General features: G+C 41.4%; 1 protein-coding gene across 1 annotated transcript in view; it reads right to left on the bottom strand.

Annotated features, from left to right (window-relative positions):
- Positions 1–16664, bottom strand: part of LOC146833564 (cytochrome P450 2D6-like) — a 413996-nt gene that overhangs the window by 91185 nt on the left and 306147 nt on the right. The window contains exon 6 of the mRNA XM_085601419.1: positions 15529–15670. Within this exon, the coding sequence (XP_085457545.1) occupies positions 15529–15670 (142 nt within the window). The remainder of the gene's footprint in view (positions 1–15528; positions 15671–16664) is intronic.

Genomic DNA, 16664 nt, shown 5'->3' with positions numbered 1-16664 from the left:
AAAAAGTAATGTGGGCTCAAGTAAAATTAGCTGAACAGCAAGAGCTTCGATTGAATAAACAGTCAGAAAATCAAGGAAGAGTACAAGGTCAAAGTGACAATAATGGGGGGAAACCACGGGGAAGGTTGAATCGGGAAGAGGCAAAGAAAAGGTTTCCCTGTCGCGGGAAGTTGGGGCATTGGAAGAACGAGTGTAAAGTCGTACAAGTTAATAATGGCCCGAATCAAAATTTATATCCACAGACGCAGAATGAGGTGTTAATGAGTCATCCGCAACAGGGTATAGATCTTCAGAGTCAATTGCCACCTGCCTCTAAGTCAAAATTTGTGAGTCAAGCGAACTACAGTGTAGACGCCGGATTTCCAGAAGGAAAACTTTTGTAACATCACAGTTTCTTTTGCCGGACCCACTAATTGATTGTGGGCAGGAATGACGGTGGAGGGGGGAGGAAGGGGAGTACGTACTTGGCGCATCCCTACCGGTAGATCAGTGAGGTCCATACGTAGAAGGTAAAGTAGAAGGAAATTATATCACTTTCTTGTTGGATACTGGTGCTATCAGGTCTACTGTGAGAACAGCAGATATTCCTAACCTGCCCTTCTCGGGTGAAGTCATCTAAGTAGTAGGTGTTTCGAACAAACAGATTAGAACCCCGATCACAGAACCAATGGAGGTGCGAATTGGAAATTTTAAAGAAATGCATAAATTCGTGGACTGTGACTCAAGTCCTGTAAACTTGCTTGGAAGAGACTTGTTGTGCAAAATGAATTGCACTATATTTTGCACACCGGATGGTGTTTCAATACAAACCCCAGATGAGGATGGAGTTTACAAGTTCATGTTAGCTAAACAGAGAACAGAAGTAAATGAATTATATTTAATGATAACCAAAAATGAATTACCTGCTGAAGTCAAACTGACTGTACATACAAAGACATGGGATTATACTGGAAAAGAAATAGGATTGATGGCAAATGTAGATCCCGTAAAAATGACAGTGAAAGAAGGTGCTGTTTATCCGAATACTTGACAATACAAAATGAGTCCAGAAATAAAGGCAGGTGTTGCAGCAGAGATAGAGCGATTAGTCGAACAAGGCATCCTGAAAGAAATAATGAGTAGCCCTTGTAACTCACCTATAATTGGCATTAAGAAACCTAACTGGAAGTATAGGGTGGTTCAAGATCTTAGGAAAATTAATAAGATGGTTGTACCATGCTGGCCAGTAGTGCCTAACCCAGCTGTGATTCTTTATCAGACACCATGGAAAGCAGGTTGGTTTACAGTAATCGATTTATGTCATGCATTCTTTTCTATTCCATTGCATCCAGAAAGCCAGTTTTTATTTCTGTTTAAATTTGAAGAGCATGTTTACGTGAGGAATCGTGTGCCTCAAGGGTACACTGAAAGTCCTTCAATCTTTAATCAGATTCTTAAAAGAAGCTTTGAATCTCTTGTGTTGCCTAGAGAGTCAGTCCTCGTGCAGTATATTGACGACCTATTGGTGGCGTCAAACACTCGAGATGACTGTGTCACTGATTCAATTACATTACTAAATCACTTGGCAAAAGGTGGACACAAAGGTGCCGATTAGGATCCTGGAAAAAATTTCCCCAACCCAATTGAATCTGGACTTTTTTCCGTACAAATGGTAAAAGCGCCGTACAAACTGGCAAGTACGATTCGTATGGGAAAAAGTCCATACGAATCGCATTGGGAAAATTCCCCCACACGTCCTCGGGTCGGGAAAAGTCTCCGACACGTCCCCGGACATTTTTACGTACAAATGGGAAAACTGAAGTCCCAATGCGCAAGTAGGATCCGTCCCATCCGTCCGATTATACAACTGCATGGAAAAAAGACCGTCCGGAGCGAACTCCCATAGCATCCATGGAGATGTCCAAACAAGTCCCCGGTACGCGCCGTACCCCCCCCCCAGCCCCCCGTATGTACGGAGCATACCCCCCAGCCCCCCGTATGTACGTGGCGTACCCCCCAGCCCCCGTATGTACAGGGCGTACCCCTGTACCCCCAGCCCCCCGTATGTACGGGGCATTCCCCCAGCCCCCTGTATGTACGGGGCATACCCCTGTACCCCCCAGCCCCCCGTATGTACGGAGCGTACCCCCTGGGGGTCCGCACTGTACATACGGGGGGCTGGGGGGTACGCTCCATACATATGGGGGGCTGGGGGGTACGCTCCGTACATACGGGGGGCTGGGGGGTACGCCCTGTACATACGGGGGCTGGGGGGTATGGGGGTACGCTCCATACATACGGGGGGCTGGGGGGTACGCCCCGTACATGCAGGGGGCTGGGGGGTACGAGGGTATGCTCCGTACATACGGGGGGCTGGGGGGTACGCTCCGTACATACGGGGGGCGGGGGGGGGTATGGCACGTACCGGGCCCCCTAATCAGCTCGCATCGCCGCGTACTTAGCTTTTCCGGCACTTTTTGGGTGCCGTAAAAATATTCCCATCCGGACTGCAGTCGGTGCGAATCGTAATTGCTGGTACGTAAAAACATGTCTAACTCCGTCCGGACGTCACGTCCGCGGTGTCCCGGATCACATTTGTATGTATTTTTCTGTCGGTTGGTCTTTTTTCCGATTCGTACGGAAATGGTGTTTCCGTACGAATCGTAATTGCATGTTTGTAAAGTTTTACAACCCGGTACGAGTCGGACGGAGAAAACGCTCCGACCCACGGTTTGTACCGGGTTTTTCCAGGATCGTAATCGGCCCCAAAGTGTCCCCCGAGAAACTTCAATTTTGTAAGAACTCAGTCAAATACTTAGGACATCAAATAGAAATAAGAAGTAGAGGAGTGACCTCTGCTGAAAGAATCAGAATAATAAGACAAATGCAGTTGCCTCGAATCCAAAAAGAAATAAAAATGTTTCTTGGGGTTTTTAGGATATTGTAGGCAGTGGATTGTAGGATTTGCTTCACTAGCTAAACCCCTGATACAGATGACCAGAAAGAGAGCGAAGGACCTCATAGAATGGGATGAGGAAAGCATGGAATCATTTATAAAGATGCGAGATTGTTTGTGTGGAGCACCTGCTTTAGGAATGCCGGACAATTCAAAAGAATTTGCAGTATTCTGCTATGAGCGGGGTAATTGTGCACTTTCAGTTCTGACAGAGAGACATGGATTAATAAGAAGACCAGTGGCATATTTTTCTGCTACCCTAGATCCTGTGGCATGTGCATTACCAGGTTGCCTGAAACCTGTAGCCACAACCTGTGTGAGCATAGAACAACGTGAGTCAAAGACACCCTGTCAAGGTGTATGTTCCCCATTCAGTTGCGATTTTGCTGACCAAAACCCGAACGCAGTACCTTACTCCCAGTAGGTTACCAAAATATGAGAGAATAATACTGGGGGCTGAAAACGTGACTATAGTGAGGTGTACTGTTCTTAATCCAGCCACTTTACTACCTGATCCCTACCAAGAAGAAGTGAAAGATGAGGTTGAACATGAATGTCTTGACTTGACAGAACTTAGCACCAAACCACATCCTGACATACAAGAGGAACCCTTGAAAAATGCATATCATGAGCTATTTGTAGATGGCTCATGCATGCGACACAAGGAGGGAGGATTGAGTGCTGCTTACGCTGTGTGTACATTGACTGGAATAGTCAAAGCATCCTATTTACCAGAAGTCAGATCTGCATAAGTAGCCAAATTGATTGCTTTAATTAAAGCATGCACCATTGGGAAAAATTGGAGAATAACTATATTTACTGACAGCCAATATGGTTATGGGGTTGCGCATGATTTTGGCCAGCTATGGATGCAGAGGGACTTCCTGACTTCCTCAGGAACTCCTATTAAAAATGGAAATTTTGTGAGAGTATTAATTGAGGCAATTCAATTACCAAAAGAGGTGGCTGTGGTTAAGTGTGCTGCTCACCAATCAGGAGATGACTATGTGACAGCTGGTAACCGAGATGCTGACCAGGTTGCCCAACACTGTGTGAGACATAAAATTGCCCTAAATAAGAAAATCAAAACATGTGGAATCAACTGCCAACTTGCAGGAGTGGAAACATAGGAGGAGGTGAAAGATCTGCAGGATTCAGTAGAAATAAGAGAAAAAGAAGAGTGGGTAAAAATTGGATGTCAAAGAAGGGTAGAAGATGGTGTGTGGGTTTGTTATGATGGCAGACCAGTAATACCAGACAGTATACTTGCACCTATGGCTAGAATGTATCATGGAGACGCACATGTGGGCAGAGATGCTATGATTCGTCTTTTCAGACAAAATTGGTTTAATGCAAGGTTCAGGAATGTAGCAGAGAGTCTTTGCCAAAGATATTTAACATGTCAACAAATGAATCCTGGCAGGAAAAGTGTGGTTAGTATGGGAAAGATTGGAAAGGCAGAAGGTCCCTTTGTAAGACTTCAATTAGACTTCATTCAACTGCCTGCTTGTCGAGGGTTCACATATGTACTTGTCATGGTTTGTTTATCTTCAAAGTGGGTGGAAGCACACCCAACCCGAAGAAATGACAGCTTGACAGTGGCCAAACTCTTATTAAGAGAACTCATCCCTAGATTTGGTTATCCAGTAAAGATTGAATCAGATAGAGGGTCTCATTTTAATAATGAAATAATTAGACTAATTTGCGAAGCATTCAAAGTCAAACAAAAACTGCACTGCGCTTACTGTCCAAATGCTTCTGGGGTGGCAGAACAATTGATTGGCACAATCAAGTCAAGACTCGGAAAAGTGTGTGCATCCACCCCACTGGAATGGCCTGATGCTTTACCTCTGGTTCTGATGGGACTCAGAAGTATTCCAGACAAAAATACTGGATTGAGTCCCCATGAAATACTCATGGGAAGAGCCATGAGACAAGCATGTGTACCAGGACACAAGCTGTTGAATATAACTGATGACTTGGTTTTGGAGTATTGCAAATAGTTGGCTGACTGAGTGTGTTCTATCTTTCATCAGGTTGGGGAAGACACAGTCAACAGACAGCTGAACCAAGCGCATGATCTAAATCCTGGTGACTGGGTAGTTGTAAAGAATCGCACTCGAGAATCGTGCCTAGCACCAAGGTGGGACAAACCGCATCAAGTTATACTTACTACTTCAACAGCTGTAAAGTGTGCAGGATTGCCTAATTGGATCCATGCAAGTCATACCAAAAGGGTACCAGCTCCTGAAGAAGAAGAGTTTCAATTGAAACGAGAAATTGAAGTTGCTGAAGGTTGTGCAGCTGAAGAGGTTCCTATAGAAGATCCTGAGGTAGCTGCCCAAGAACAACCAAGTACTTATCAGGACGACTGGATCCCAGTGGTGGACATACCTGAAGTATTTAGAACTAGGAGCCAAACACAGTTAGACAGACAGGAAAAGAATGAGGATCAGTCAGGTGTAGAAGAACTCACTCAGGAGAGTAGGGAAACGACTATTAGGGAACCTGAGCAGGAACAGTTAAGGAGAGAACAATATACTCAGACAGAAGAAAACCAAAGGCCCATTCCTGAGTCTGAGGGGGGACAGATAGGGGTTAGAGAAAACATTCAGGCAGAAGAAGGTAAAGAGGTAAAAAGACCTGAACAGGACCAGATAGGCACAGACACACAAGTTCAAGATACAGAAGAAAAACCAGACCTTACCAATCCTGAACAGGGTCAGATTGAGGTAGACGAACATATCCAGGCAGAACAGGCCAGAACAATAAGCCCTGGACATGGTCAGATAGAGGGAAAACCTGAAGATGAAGATGATCAAATTGTGCCGGAAATAAAGGAAAATAAAAGAAGCCTTAAAGAAACTGGCAGTGCAGTGAAAATTAAGAAGAGTCGAAAAGGTGATCATTGGCCATGAATTATCAAAAGACTAAAATACCGTCTTAAGACAATCAGTGAAGAACCTGATCAAGTAAACGAAGTATCCAGTCAATCTGGACCTTCCACAGTAACACCAAAACGAAGGAGTCAAAGGTTGAAGACATTGAATAACAAGTTCAAGGGTCCTGAGTGGACATATGTCATTCTTGAAAATCTTCGCTTAAATGAAGAAAGTGATGAAGAGCTGATTGTCGAACGAATTGATGAAAGAAGTGAGACCGTCTTGAAAGGGAGAGAAGACCCTTAAGGTGTAATCTCATACCAAGTTCTGAATCAAAGAGACAAATCTTCTTGTCCAAAATGTCTGACGATAAAGTTATTGGAAAACCAAAACAAAGCTGTATAAATAAGTGTTGTAGGATCTGTATATGTAGCTTAATATTAGTTCTCATAATATGGGTAACATTAGCAATAGCTATTCCTTATTTGATGGTTAATAACAAACAGAATAGTACTAATGCACATACAGAGATAGCAAACATTAAAGGAGATAGAGTAGACTTAGAAACACCAGATGAGTTAGATTTACACCATACTGTAGATAAAAACGAAACTGATTTAAATGTATTTGCAAACCTATTAGTACATTATGTAGAAACAATGGAAGCTAGTGATTGTTATGTTTGCATGAAATTGCCAAACTCAGTAGCTGAAGGGGTAACTTATCATCACTTACCTTTGACATATGGTATTTCATGTAGTGTATTGGCTAGTTTATTTTATAGAACTGAAAAACTGCAGTATTATTATTCAAATGTAGATGTAATAATTTCAGAAGTCCCTATGCGAAAGAGCATGAACCCTGTCCTTAGTACTAGAGACTCACAATTCATGGGTGAAAATTTCCTAGCAATGAAGGCAATAGATATAGCTGATGCACACAAATGCAACCTAACATGTAAATTACATGAAGAAGAAAAGATACTTTTGAACTTAGTAGAACAAAGGAGACAGGATTTCCAAAGAAGGGCCTCAGAACCGAAACCTCAGATACCTAAATGGGCTGAAAGAGAAGACCTTTTGGTAACAGGCAAGACTCATGTTGCTATGTCTCTGGATTTTGAGAAGAAAGGGAAAATCTGTCTCCATAGACTAAAAACAGAATATAACAATGCATTTATTGGTTCCAGTGAGTGTGAACATAACTTCTTAGTAATTGGGGGTTGGGGACTAAAAGGAGGAACTGATCCAGTATATCCTGCAATTTATTATATTTGTGGAAACAAAGCCTATTTTAGATTGCCTGATCATTGGTACGGGAGTTGCTATTTCGGAATAGTATTCCCTAAAGTCTATCATGTTAAAAAAATCACTGGAAGCAATAATGCCAGTAATGGAATAACCCGATATAAAAGAGCTAATTTTTCTAAAATAGTAGGTGATATATTTGGTGCATTGAATTGATACCTTCAGTGGGAGTTCTGCTGAATTCTCGAAAAATCTGTCAATTGTCAACAGTAGTTGATTGGTTATCTACTGACACTTCGGGAGGATTCTTACTAATAATACAAAATTAGTTTCAGTTAGATCTATCGTTTTGCAAAATCAACTTGCCCTTGATATCTTATGATATAATGATTATGGATTAAACCCAGATCAGTTGACTGGGGGTGAGTGCTTGCAATGTTAAACACTACGTCCATCATCCCCTTTGGTTTTGCTTGATATCTTATTAGCAAAAGAGGGTGGAGTCTGTAAAATGTTGAAAGCGCAACATTGTTGCACATATATACCTGACAAAAGTGTAGAAATTGGAAGGTATATTGAAAATATTACACATTTGGAAGAAGAACTAAAACCACTGGAGGTTGACAGTGTATGGAAGAAGATAACAAATAGTTTTTCCACTATTAGTAGCTGGTTTTCTAACATAGGTAAGAGTATCTTAGGTCAAATATTATTACCAATCATGGGCATAATTTTGTTAGTTCTGATGATAATGTGTTGCCACAAATGCAGTGGAAAAAGAAAAAGGTATGAAGTGAATGAGAAGTGTAGGAAAAGAAAATTAGATGAAATACGACTTGAAGAATTGAAGGCAAATATCTACAAAAGAATGAAAGGATCACAATTTAAGAAGGATAAAGGAGGGAATAAAAGATTTGAAGAAATCAAAATGGTAGAATGGTAAAGTTGGCATCTGATTTAATAGAAGCTAGTGATGGCATAACATTCCATCAGAGAGGGGATTGATGGAGCAAGGTTTCATGTAAAAAGAAACTTGCTCATATGCAATTCTCTCAAAATAACCTGTATCATTATAATCAACATGTTTGTGAGTACTAATTTTGCATTACATTTACATATTGTATCTAGGGGAAGATTTTCTATGTATTCTACTAACAAGTAACCCGAGTGTCCTTAAAATGGCTGCCAAAAATGCGGGAACTCTTCTGCGCATGCGTCTACTGCATCTACGTAGTATGACGTCTCCTGTCGCTTGGTGGGAAATCTTTGCAGCTGCGCAATAGCTTTTAACATGGCTGCTCGAAATCCTCACATTAACGCACATACTGTGCTGAATCTAACCTATGCAAGTTTTACTAAGCCATTAATGCAAAAGATATATTAAGTAAATGAGGTTAGAGTAGAAGTAGGCGGTATACAGTGAATTAATTTAATTTTGTATTCTAACATGTTCTTCTCTGTATTTATTAATTGCTCGTATTTGGGTCTTGGAGGGTGACCAACGTCCCTGTCCCCTTGCAGCAACTACGCATGCATGATATCTCCTTGTTCAGAGACCAATGAAGACATTTAATGGCTGCCAACCCATGTGCCCAGCAAGGACATGGGAAGATCAACTTCTGACCCTATGAGAGGAAGAAGCCGAAACATTGTATTACAGATTTATCGATCCACAAATAAAGCTTGTGGGTATTAAAATTAAGGGGCAGAGAATTGGACAATAGTACTAAAGAAAGTTATTACACTTGGTATGGTGTGATGTCCTCACCTCAGTGCCTGGCCCAATCAAATTGAGGGTGTACATATAATTGAAACATTTGTGGGTGGATCATACACTCGAATTGGTATAACAGAGGTAAGTTCTAGTTAGTTAGACACAGTTGACCCACTTGATGCCGATGCTATGCTGAGATGTTGCCCAATTTTGCTGCAATCTGACTAAAGAATCCAACACTAGGGAAGAATCGTGGAACAACCGAGGAGGTACATCTAGGAAGGGGTCCGGACGAGCCCGAGCCAGAGGGAGTAGTACCAGAGAGGGGTGAAACGCTGGCGTTGCAACAAGAAGAGATCTCCTTCCTGGTCCTGAACCTGTCCTGAATCCTTGATAATCTGATGTCTAGGTCCTCACACCATTCTAGGTAAATATAGCTCTGTGGGGTTGTGCTGCGTATTTGCTCTCTGTTCTTTCTCTTCTCAGGTACTGTCATCACAATAATTTAATTAATGTGAATTGAATTATAAGCTAACTGTACTATTTTTCCTGATGGAGAATTTTGGTGTATCTACGTGTATTTTGAATTGACTCACAAAAAATTATTAATTCAGATAAACCTTTACAATTCCCACTGAGTCTGTGGTTTTTTGAATAAAGGTTAAATGTATTATTATTTCCTCCCTATTCTAATCTACTACTAGATCTTTCGACAACGTACATTTACTTAAGAGACAGGAATGGTAAGAATGCTGGTGTAAAGGTTCCCTGAGGTAAATCAAAATTGATGACCAGTGGATATTTGCTAGCTCATTGAATGTTTGAATGTATATGGGCCCAAATGAGTGTTGTGTGTATGTATGTATAGAGCTGGTAAACTCTGCTGCATCAAAGGAACAAGAAGACGTTTGTGGGAGGATCTCCCAATGAGCACATGAATGTGCTCCCACATACACAGAGAAGTAGACTTGTATGATATGCACTTGGCATAGAATTGTAGAAGGTGAAGCAGGCACCAGCTGACTTGCAAAACTGGATCAGGTTGAGTAATTGCAGCAAGGCCCTGCACCTGCACAGCCATTATGCATTTCAAGTGAGTCTTTCAAATGTATGTGTGTCTCAGATCTAGAGCATGGCATCCTCCTTCTTCCTTCATTACACGGTTTTTCAAGCACCAGCTGTCACTTGCAGAGATGGGAAAGATGAGAATGAGGTAGACCCCACAATTGACAAGCTGTCTGGGGTATACCATGCTACTGCAGCAGAAAGCTTCAGTAGGTACAGTGCCAGCTGCTGTCCATGCACAGTGCCAAGTTGATCCACCTCTTCAGTCTATAGTGTGTACGTCCACCAAACACACAGTGGGAGAGGCACACAAGTGCCTTCTGTGAAGTGGACTATATGGGCCCAATTCACAGAACTAACTTAAGACAAAATCCTAAACTTACTACCATTTTGGTATTCACAGAAGGCACTTACTCATTTTGGTATTCACAAAAGGCACTTACTCATTTCGGTATTCACATAAGTTAGGAGTCCTAACTTTAGGACTCCTAAATGACTTCTGTGAATACCGAAAGTCTTAAAATTAGGATTTTTCTCAGTTTAGTAGTAGTATAGTTAGGACTCCTAACTTTAGGACTCCTAAATGCCTTCTGTGAATACCGAAAGTCTTAAAATTAGGATTTTTCTCAATTTAGTAGTAGTAAAGTTAGGACTCCTAACTTTAGGACTCCTATATGCCTTCTGTGAATACCGAAAGCCTTAAACTTAGGATTTTTCTCAGTTTAGTAGTAGTAAAGTTAGGAGTCCTAACTTTAGGACTCCTAAACTGAGAAAAATCCTAATTTTAAGACTTTCGGTATTCACAGAAGGCATTTAGGAGTCCTAAAGTTAGGACTCCTAACCTCTGTGAATACCGAATTGAGTAAGTGTCTTCTGTGAATACCAAAATGAGTAAGTGCCTTCTGTGAATACGAAAATGGTAGTAAGTTTAGGATTTTGTCTTAAATTAGTTCTGTGAATCGGGCCCTGAGAGATTAGCACCCAATAGTCCTCAAAAAGGCATAATGGAATATTGCACCTCATCTGTGCCCCTTCTGTAGTGTGTTTGTCCTGCTCAAACCAAACTTGGTCATGGAGCATATTTGAGGAAGAGGAGCACAGTGACGTCCTGCTATGGACCGCTGCCTGTGTTTGACTATTTTTGTAACTGTATTACATGGTGTTACTGTAAAGCCATCACCCTGAAGTCAATACTTTATGAAAGTCTCCCAAGCAACATCAGTGCTTGAGTCTTAACTGGCCTTGCTTCTGCGATAGAATAGAAAGCCAGGGATATTTTACTCTGAGGATCTAGACTGCTGCGTGTGGGACCATTTTTAAAAAGGCCCAAAAGTTACTGAAAATGCAGCAACATGTGTTGCTGCACAGTGGAAGGCCTTACGCAAAGGTTGACTTTCTATCATTAATTGTTTATTCCTGTATTTGGGTGGTAAGCTAGTACTAGTGAAGTCAAACCTTAGTTCAGATGTGTTAAAATGATGAACTAATAATGTAGTACTATCACAAAATGTGCGACATTACACTACATAGTATATCTATTCTTGCTGCATAATTTAGTCAACACTGCCACATAATTTGGTTATTCCCTGTCGCATAATTCCAGTGACCCCGTTAATAAGTGGCATGCACCAGCAACCACAGAAAAAGTACTGCCCATAACCCTATTTACCAATACCAATTCAATTTCAATTTTGATTTGTTAAGGAAGTCCAACGGAGGTCCACAAAAATACACCAATACAAAAAAAAGACATACTTTAAATACTTTTTAAAAATACTCCAGCAAATAAAAACAGAGGAAAGAGGGAAAGACATGCTTTGTAGATAGTGCAAAATTGTACATTGTCCAACCATCCAGCGTTACAACATACAAACTAAACTCTTTAAGAATTTCCTAATAAATGGCCAGAAATGTTCTAAAAAATTGAAATATCCTCTGGCAAACCATTTCATTTAGTGGGGACAAGACAAAATATTGAGCCTCCTGAGCAGAATGAATATTAAATTTGATGAATGAAGGTCTTAAAAACATGCACCTGGCCCTTTGAAGTTCCGGACACACAAATAACACGTGGTTAAGATCCTGAATTTGTAAAAAACACAATTCACAGATTCTTTCCCCTCTTGGAATTTTTTCCCAAATGCTAGTCACTTCTCTCAGGGGCAACAGGTTGGTTCTCAAAAGTAGTATCAACCTTCTAATGTCATGTGGGAGATTCCATGAAAGATAGGGCTGAGGTCTACTCCCCACGGCACTCCCACAGACCACCTCATTGTGGGCTTTAGATTGACTTAAAGCTGTGTCTCTTACCGTGCTAATCGAGCTTACGGACTTTTTAAAGAATTACTTCAATACAGGCTTTAGCATGGGTGAATCACAATTTAATCTGAGCCCAAATGAATCATTTGCGTAAGCAAATGGTCTGAAGAAAGCTGATTTATCCTTTAGTTTAACAAAGATTTCCATTCTTAAAGCGGCCCTAAGGTTGCCCACCTCAGGACCGCTGCCAAGGATGAAGTATATGAAGAGACTAGATTGAATTCCAAGCGTAGAACATGTGGGGCAGCCAAAGAGGTGAAATTACAAATTTGGTGGAAAAACCGGCCTTCAGCCTTATCAAAGGCGAGCCAATAGTTCCTATCCAGTACTTCTGCAGCATATGTTAATGAAGGGGGAATTTTAACCTTAAATACTGACAGAAAATGATTAAAATGGCCTCTCCCACAGGTTTTATAAAATCTGTTTGAAGCTCCAGCCTGGGTGGCAGCTTTGCCAATACACCGTTTAATATGCTCTGAGTCTAACCCGTTTTTTGAAAAAACCTTTCCCATATACAGATATGAGTCGACCGATTCAACTTCTTCATGCCCCAACAACCACTTATACCCTTTCTTTATTCTGAGACCTTCCTTGCGAAAGACTAAAATTTTGCTTTTAGCAATATTGATTTTCAGAAAATGGTCCTCTGCTTATTTGGTCAGGGCATCCCGATGACGTTGCAAGCCAATAGGAGATAAATCAAAAATTACAACGTCATCTGCATATAAAATGGAACCAATGGACATTGTACCAATTCTAGGGGTGTCCCCCCTCACTGAGTTTAACTTGCCGGGAAGATCATATATATAAAGGGAAAACAAAAGGGGGGCCAACAGGCAACCCTGCTTAAGTCCGTTATAGGTCTTAATCCTACAAGATAACCCCTGCAAGCCTCCCATCATCACTTGACACCAAGTGTCTGTATGTAATTCTATTATATAGCCCAGGAGGTGGTGTGGCATACCAAGATGGGAGAGCTTTCTCCGCAGCGTCTGACGATCCACTTTATCAGACGCCGTGGAGAAATCAATGAATGCTGTATAAACTGACATGCTTCGTGAGAAGGCTCATTTCTCTACGATGGTCTGGACAGCCGCAATGTTGTCCTGCGTTTCATGGTTCTTTCTGAAACCTGCCTGTTCTGGTGGTAAGATGTTCTGGTCATGGGCCCATTGCTGCAGATGAAGAAGTATACTTTTTGCCAATACTTTGCCCGATGCGTCCAACAGCGCAATCTGTCTGAAACTAGTAGGTAAACTTTTTGGGCCCCTTTTTAAACAAAGGAACTATAATACTCCCCTTCCAAGAGGAGGGAATACTAATCTTTCGTAAACAAAAATTAAACTATGGCGCCAAAAAGGCTCCCCATGCAGCTGATTCCTTTTTGGTTAACATTATCGGGATACCATCCGGTCCTTGTGCGTCGGAGGTTATGGCATTCTTTATGTGACCTACTACTTCATCCCTTGACGGGGGACTATATTCAATAAAGGAAGACTCCTCTATTACAGGCATCTGAAAAAGCACTGAATTATTGAATTTATATAATAGTGAAATATAGTCCACCCACTCCCTTTCTGGAATCGGAATGGGAGTGCCCTCTGTCTTGAGTTACAATATTCTGCAATCAAGTGCCAATACTTTTTTTAATCTTTGGCTCTCGCAGCATCCCTCAACCCAATCCATTTAGCATCAATCTCGTTTCTCTTTTCTCTGAGTTTAAAATGACTTCTTACTTGCTTAAGGTGATTCATTTCCTGTTGTTTACCCGTGGAAAATTGTAGATGTTGTTTTTGGACTAAAAGGTTAATTTCTTGATTTAGGACCTTCAGCGAAGGGGTACCCTGGTTTGCCCTACGGGGACCAGTGGATTCAGAGCTTACATTTTTTATCTCCCTCATTTGGGCCTCATAGAACTGTATAATATTAGCGTAAACATGGCCCTGCAGTTCTACAAAAGTTTTCTTCACTATCACACCTACTTCGTGGTATTTTTTTGCGTCCAAAATGAACGTCCATTTGCTTTGTTAAAGACCACCGAGCCCTGGCCCAAGTTCCCTTGTTTCAGTGCAGGTAGATTAAAGGCCAATGTCAAACTTATTATGCTGTGATCACTCCATACTGATGGAGAGGCTTCAAAGTTGTCACAGGCCCCAAATATTTGGTAGGAAACAACCACATAGTCCAGTAGGCTTTGTGTATGATGGGATTGAAAAGTAAATTGTGCTATTTTATCAACAGGCACCCTTCCATTTAAAATGACCAAATCTGCACTTCTAGTGCTATCAAGCAGGAGGAATCCCCGTTTGCCACCAAAAAGAAGGTAGGCCTGCCAGACTCTCCCAAACATGCCACCTTCAGGCAACTACAGATATGTGATGGATGGTAAAAGACTTTCTAATTCCAATTAATCGAATTCTTGAGCAGAATGGAACCCCCGCCCACTAGCATGTCCCCTTTCGGAGTGCTTAGCGTGACAGGAGAAAATAAAAAAGCATCACAATCAAAATCTTTGCACAACCAGGTTTCTTGTAAGCATGTAATCAGAGGATTTGAGGATTTTAAGAAATTCAGTTTTTCCTCTTTATGACCAAAGTCATCCATATTCCAATACCACTTTGCAGGTTCGTATTTTTTTTAGCCACTACTTGGATTTGATTTACCAAAAAAAAAACACAAACCCCCTCAGACCAATGCAATGCAAGATGCAATGCAGTTGACATAAAAGTTTGGGCTGTCTGGAGGACACTGTGCCACTGCAAAGCCATTTAAAAAGAAAAAAATTCTCCCCTTCATTGCGTTTGTATAGTGCTTGCTACTGCTCGTCATGGGTAATAGAAGCTATATACAAATGGAATTGCACAGAATAGAATTTGTCATTTTCTGCCTGTGTGTTTTTTAGAAAACAGCCCTTCAAAGGGTGACTGATTCAGTCCAAGGCCAAAGAATATCTACGAGCTACGTGGTACTCGGGGGCCCTCATCAAATTCTGCAGGGGGGCCCACTATTTTTGTTACACCACTGCCTATAAATAGATGCCTTTTAAAATTTTGTGAATACAATGGTTTTGCCATATTTTAACCACGTGAACAAACTATATTTGAAACTAAATGAAATGATTAGGCGAATGGGGTAAATGCCCCTTGAGTTTGACTGTTAAAAGCCTCATTTAGATACAGTTAGGGGGGAGAAAATTAAGACGGTCAGATAGTCACAAGTCAATTCAGGTAGACTGTTGGTAAGTTGTGATATAAGCTTTTTGATCAATAATGTTATTTTTTAAGAGAAGAGATAGAGCCCTGATGGGAGCTAAGATCATTTAGCCCTTTTGTTCCATGAATAACCAAAAGCAAATATGGCACTTACTTTGAATGTCTGGGTAGAGCATCATGTACAACAGCCCATGGCGTAGAGTTGTGGAAGTGGTCTCTGTGCCTGCTAAAAATATGTCACTCACAGTCACGAGGAGATTGAGCTCATTGAAACTGCTTTGGGGGTCACCTTTGACCTGGAAGGACATTAATAAAGGCAAAGTTCAAACAGAGTGCAGTGTTATTATAAACAATGATATACCTTATATGATGGAGAGAATCAGTAATGCGTGACAGCAAAAGAAGTGCTAATATTATCAGTGCTGGAAAAAGTGACTATGGCTGATACTTATCGCACAACAGAGGTCCTGATGGAAAGCAAACAGAGCTGCCTGCCCTGCCCACTCCATACAATTTGCAAATAAATAAGAAAGTCCAAAGACCTTGTTGGGTCAAGATCACTAGGTTCATACCCCGGTGACCACTCAATAAACACAGGCACTTTTACAGCCTTACAGTTTGGGACAACCAGGTCGCTTCTGGGGTCTGGCCTTAAGCAAATTGTGACACTCACGACAAAATCAAAAGAATCTGTGCTACAAAGCCAGTAGCCCTTAGAGAAAAAAGGCTGGGGTATATGTTCTTCTACAAATATCACGCATCCTAATTTTAATTTACTACTTCATGTTGTTATACGGGATGTATCTTGGAAAGAGAACTACCAGATTGCAGATTTCTCCTTCCATCCGTGCCCTCTACTCTAAGGCTCACCTCTTAGGCACCAATGCTATCATCATAATAGGGAGGGTGCTGCAAGCAGCCAACATTATACAAAGAGACATATTTACAAAAACATGTTGGAGGGGGAATTTAGAAACACCGCGATCTGACATTTTTAAAATGCAGGGATGAGCCATATTTACAAAAATACGGTGGACCCCTGTGTTTCCCCTAGCGCTGGCTCTAAAAAAGCTGCCTAGCACCAGCACAGGCACTCTTGCGCCATGTTGCAAGGGTGCCTGTGCTGCAGGGAGGATTGTTTATGTGCAGAAAGTGACAACCTCCTGCACATAAACAATCAATAATGGTGTTTTGCTCTTTCTATGTCTGCTGCAGAATGCAGCGCATGCAAAGACTAAAAAGACGCTCTGGTGGTGAAAGGGTTTTGTAAATATGCCCCAAAGTTTCTTA

The sequence above is a fragment of the Triturus cristatus genome, chromosome 4_2, assembly GCF_964204655.1.
Source record: "Triturus cristatus chromosome 4_2, aTriCri1.1, whole genome shotgun sequence".
NCBI classification, from domain to species: Eukaryota; Metazoa; Chordata; class Amphibia; order Caudata; family Salamandridae; genus Triturus; species Triturus cristatus.
This window is presented reverse-complemented; position numbering and strand designations above follow the sequence as displayed.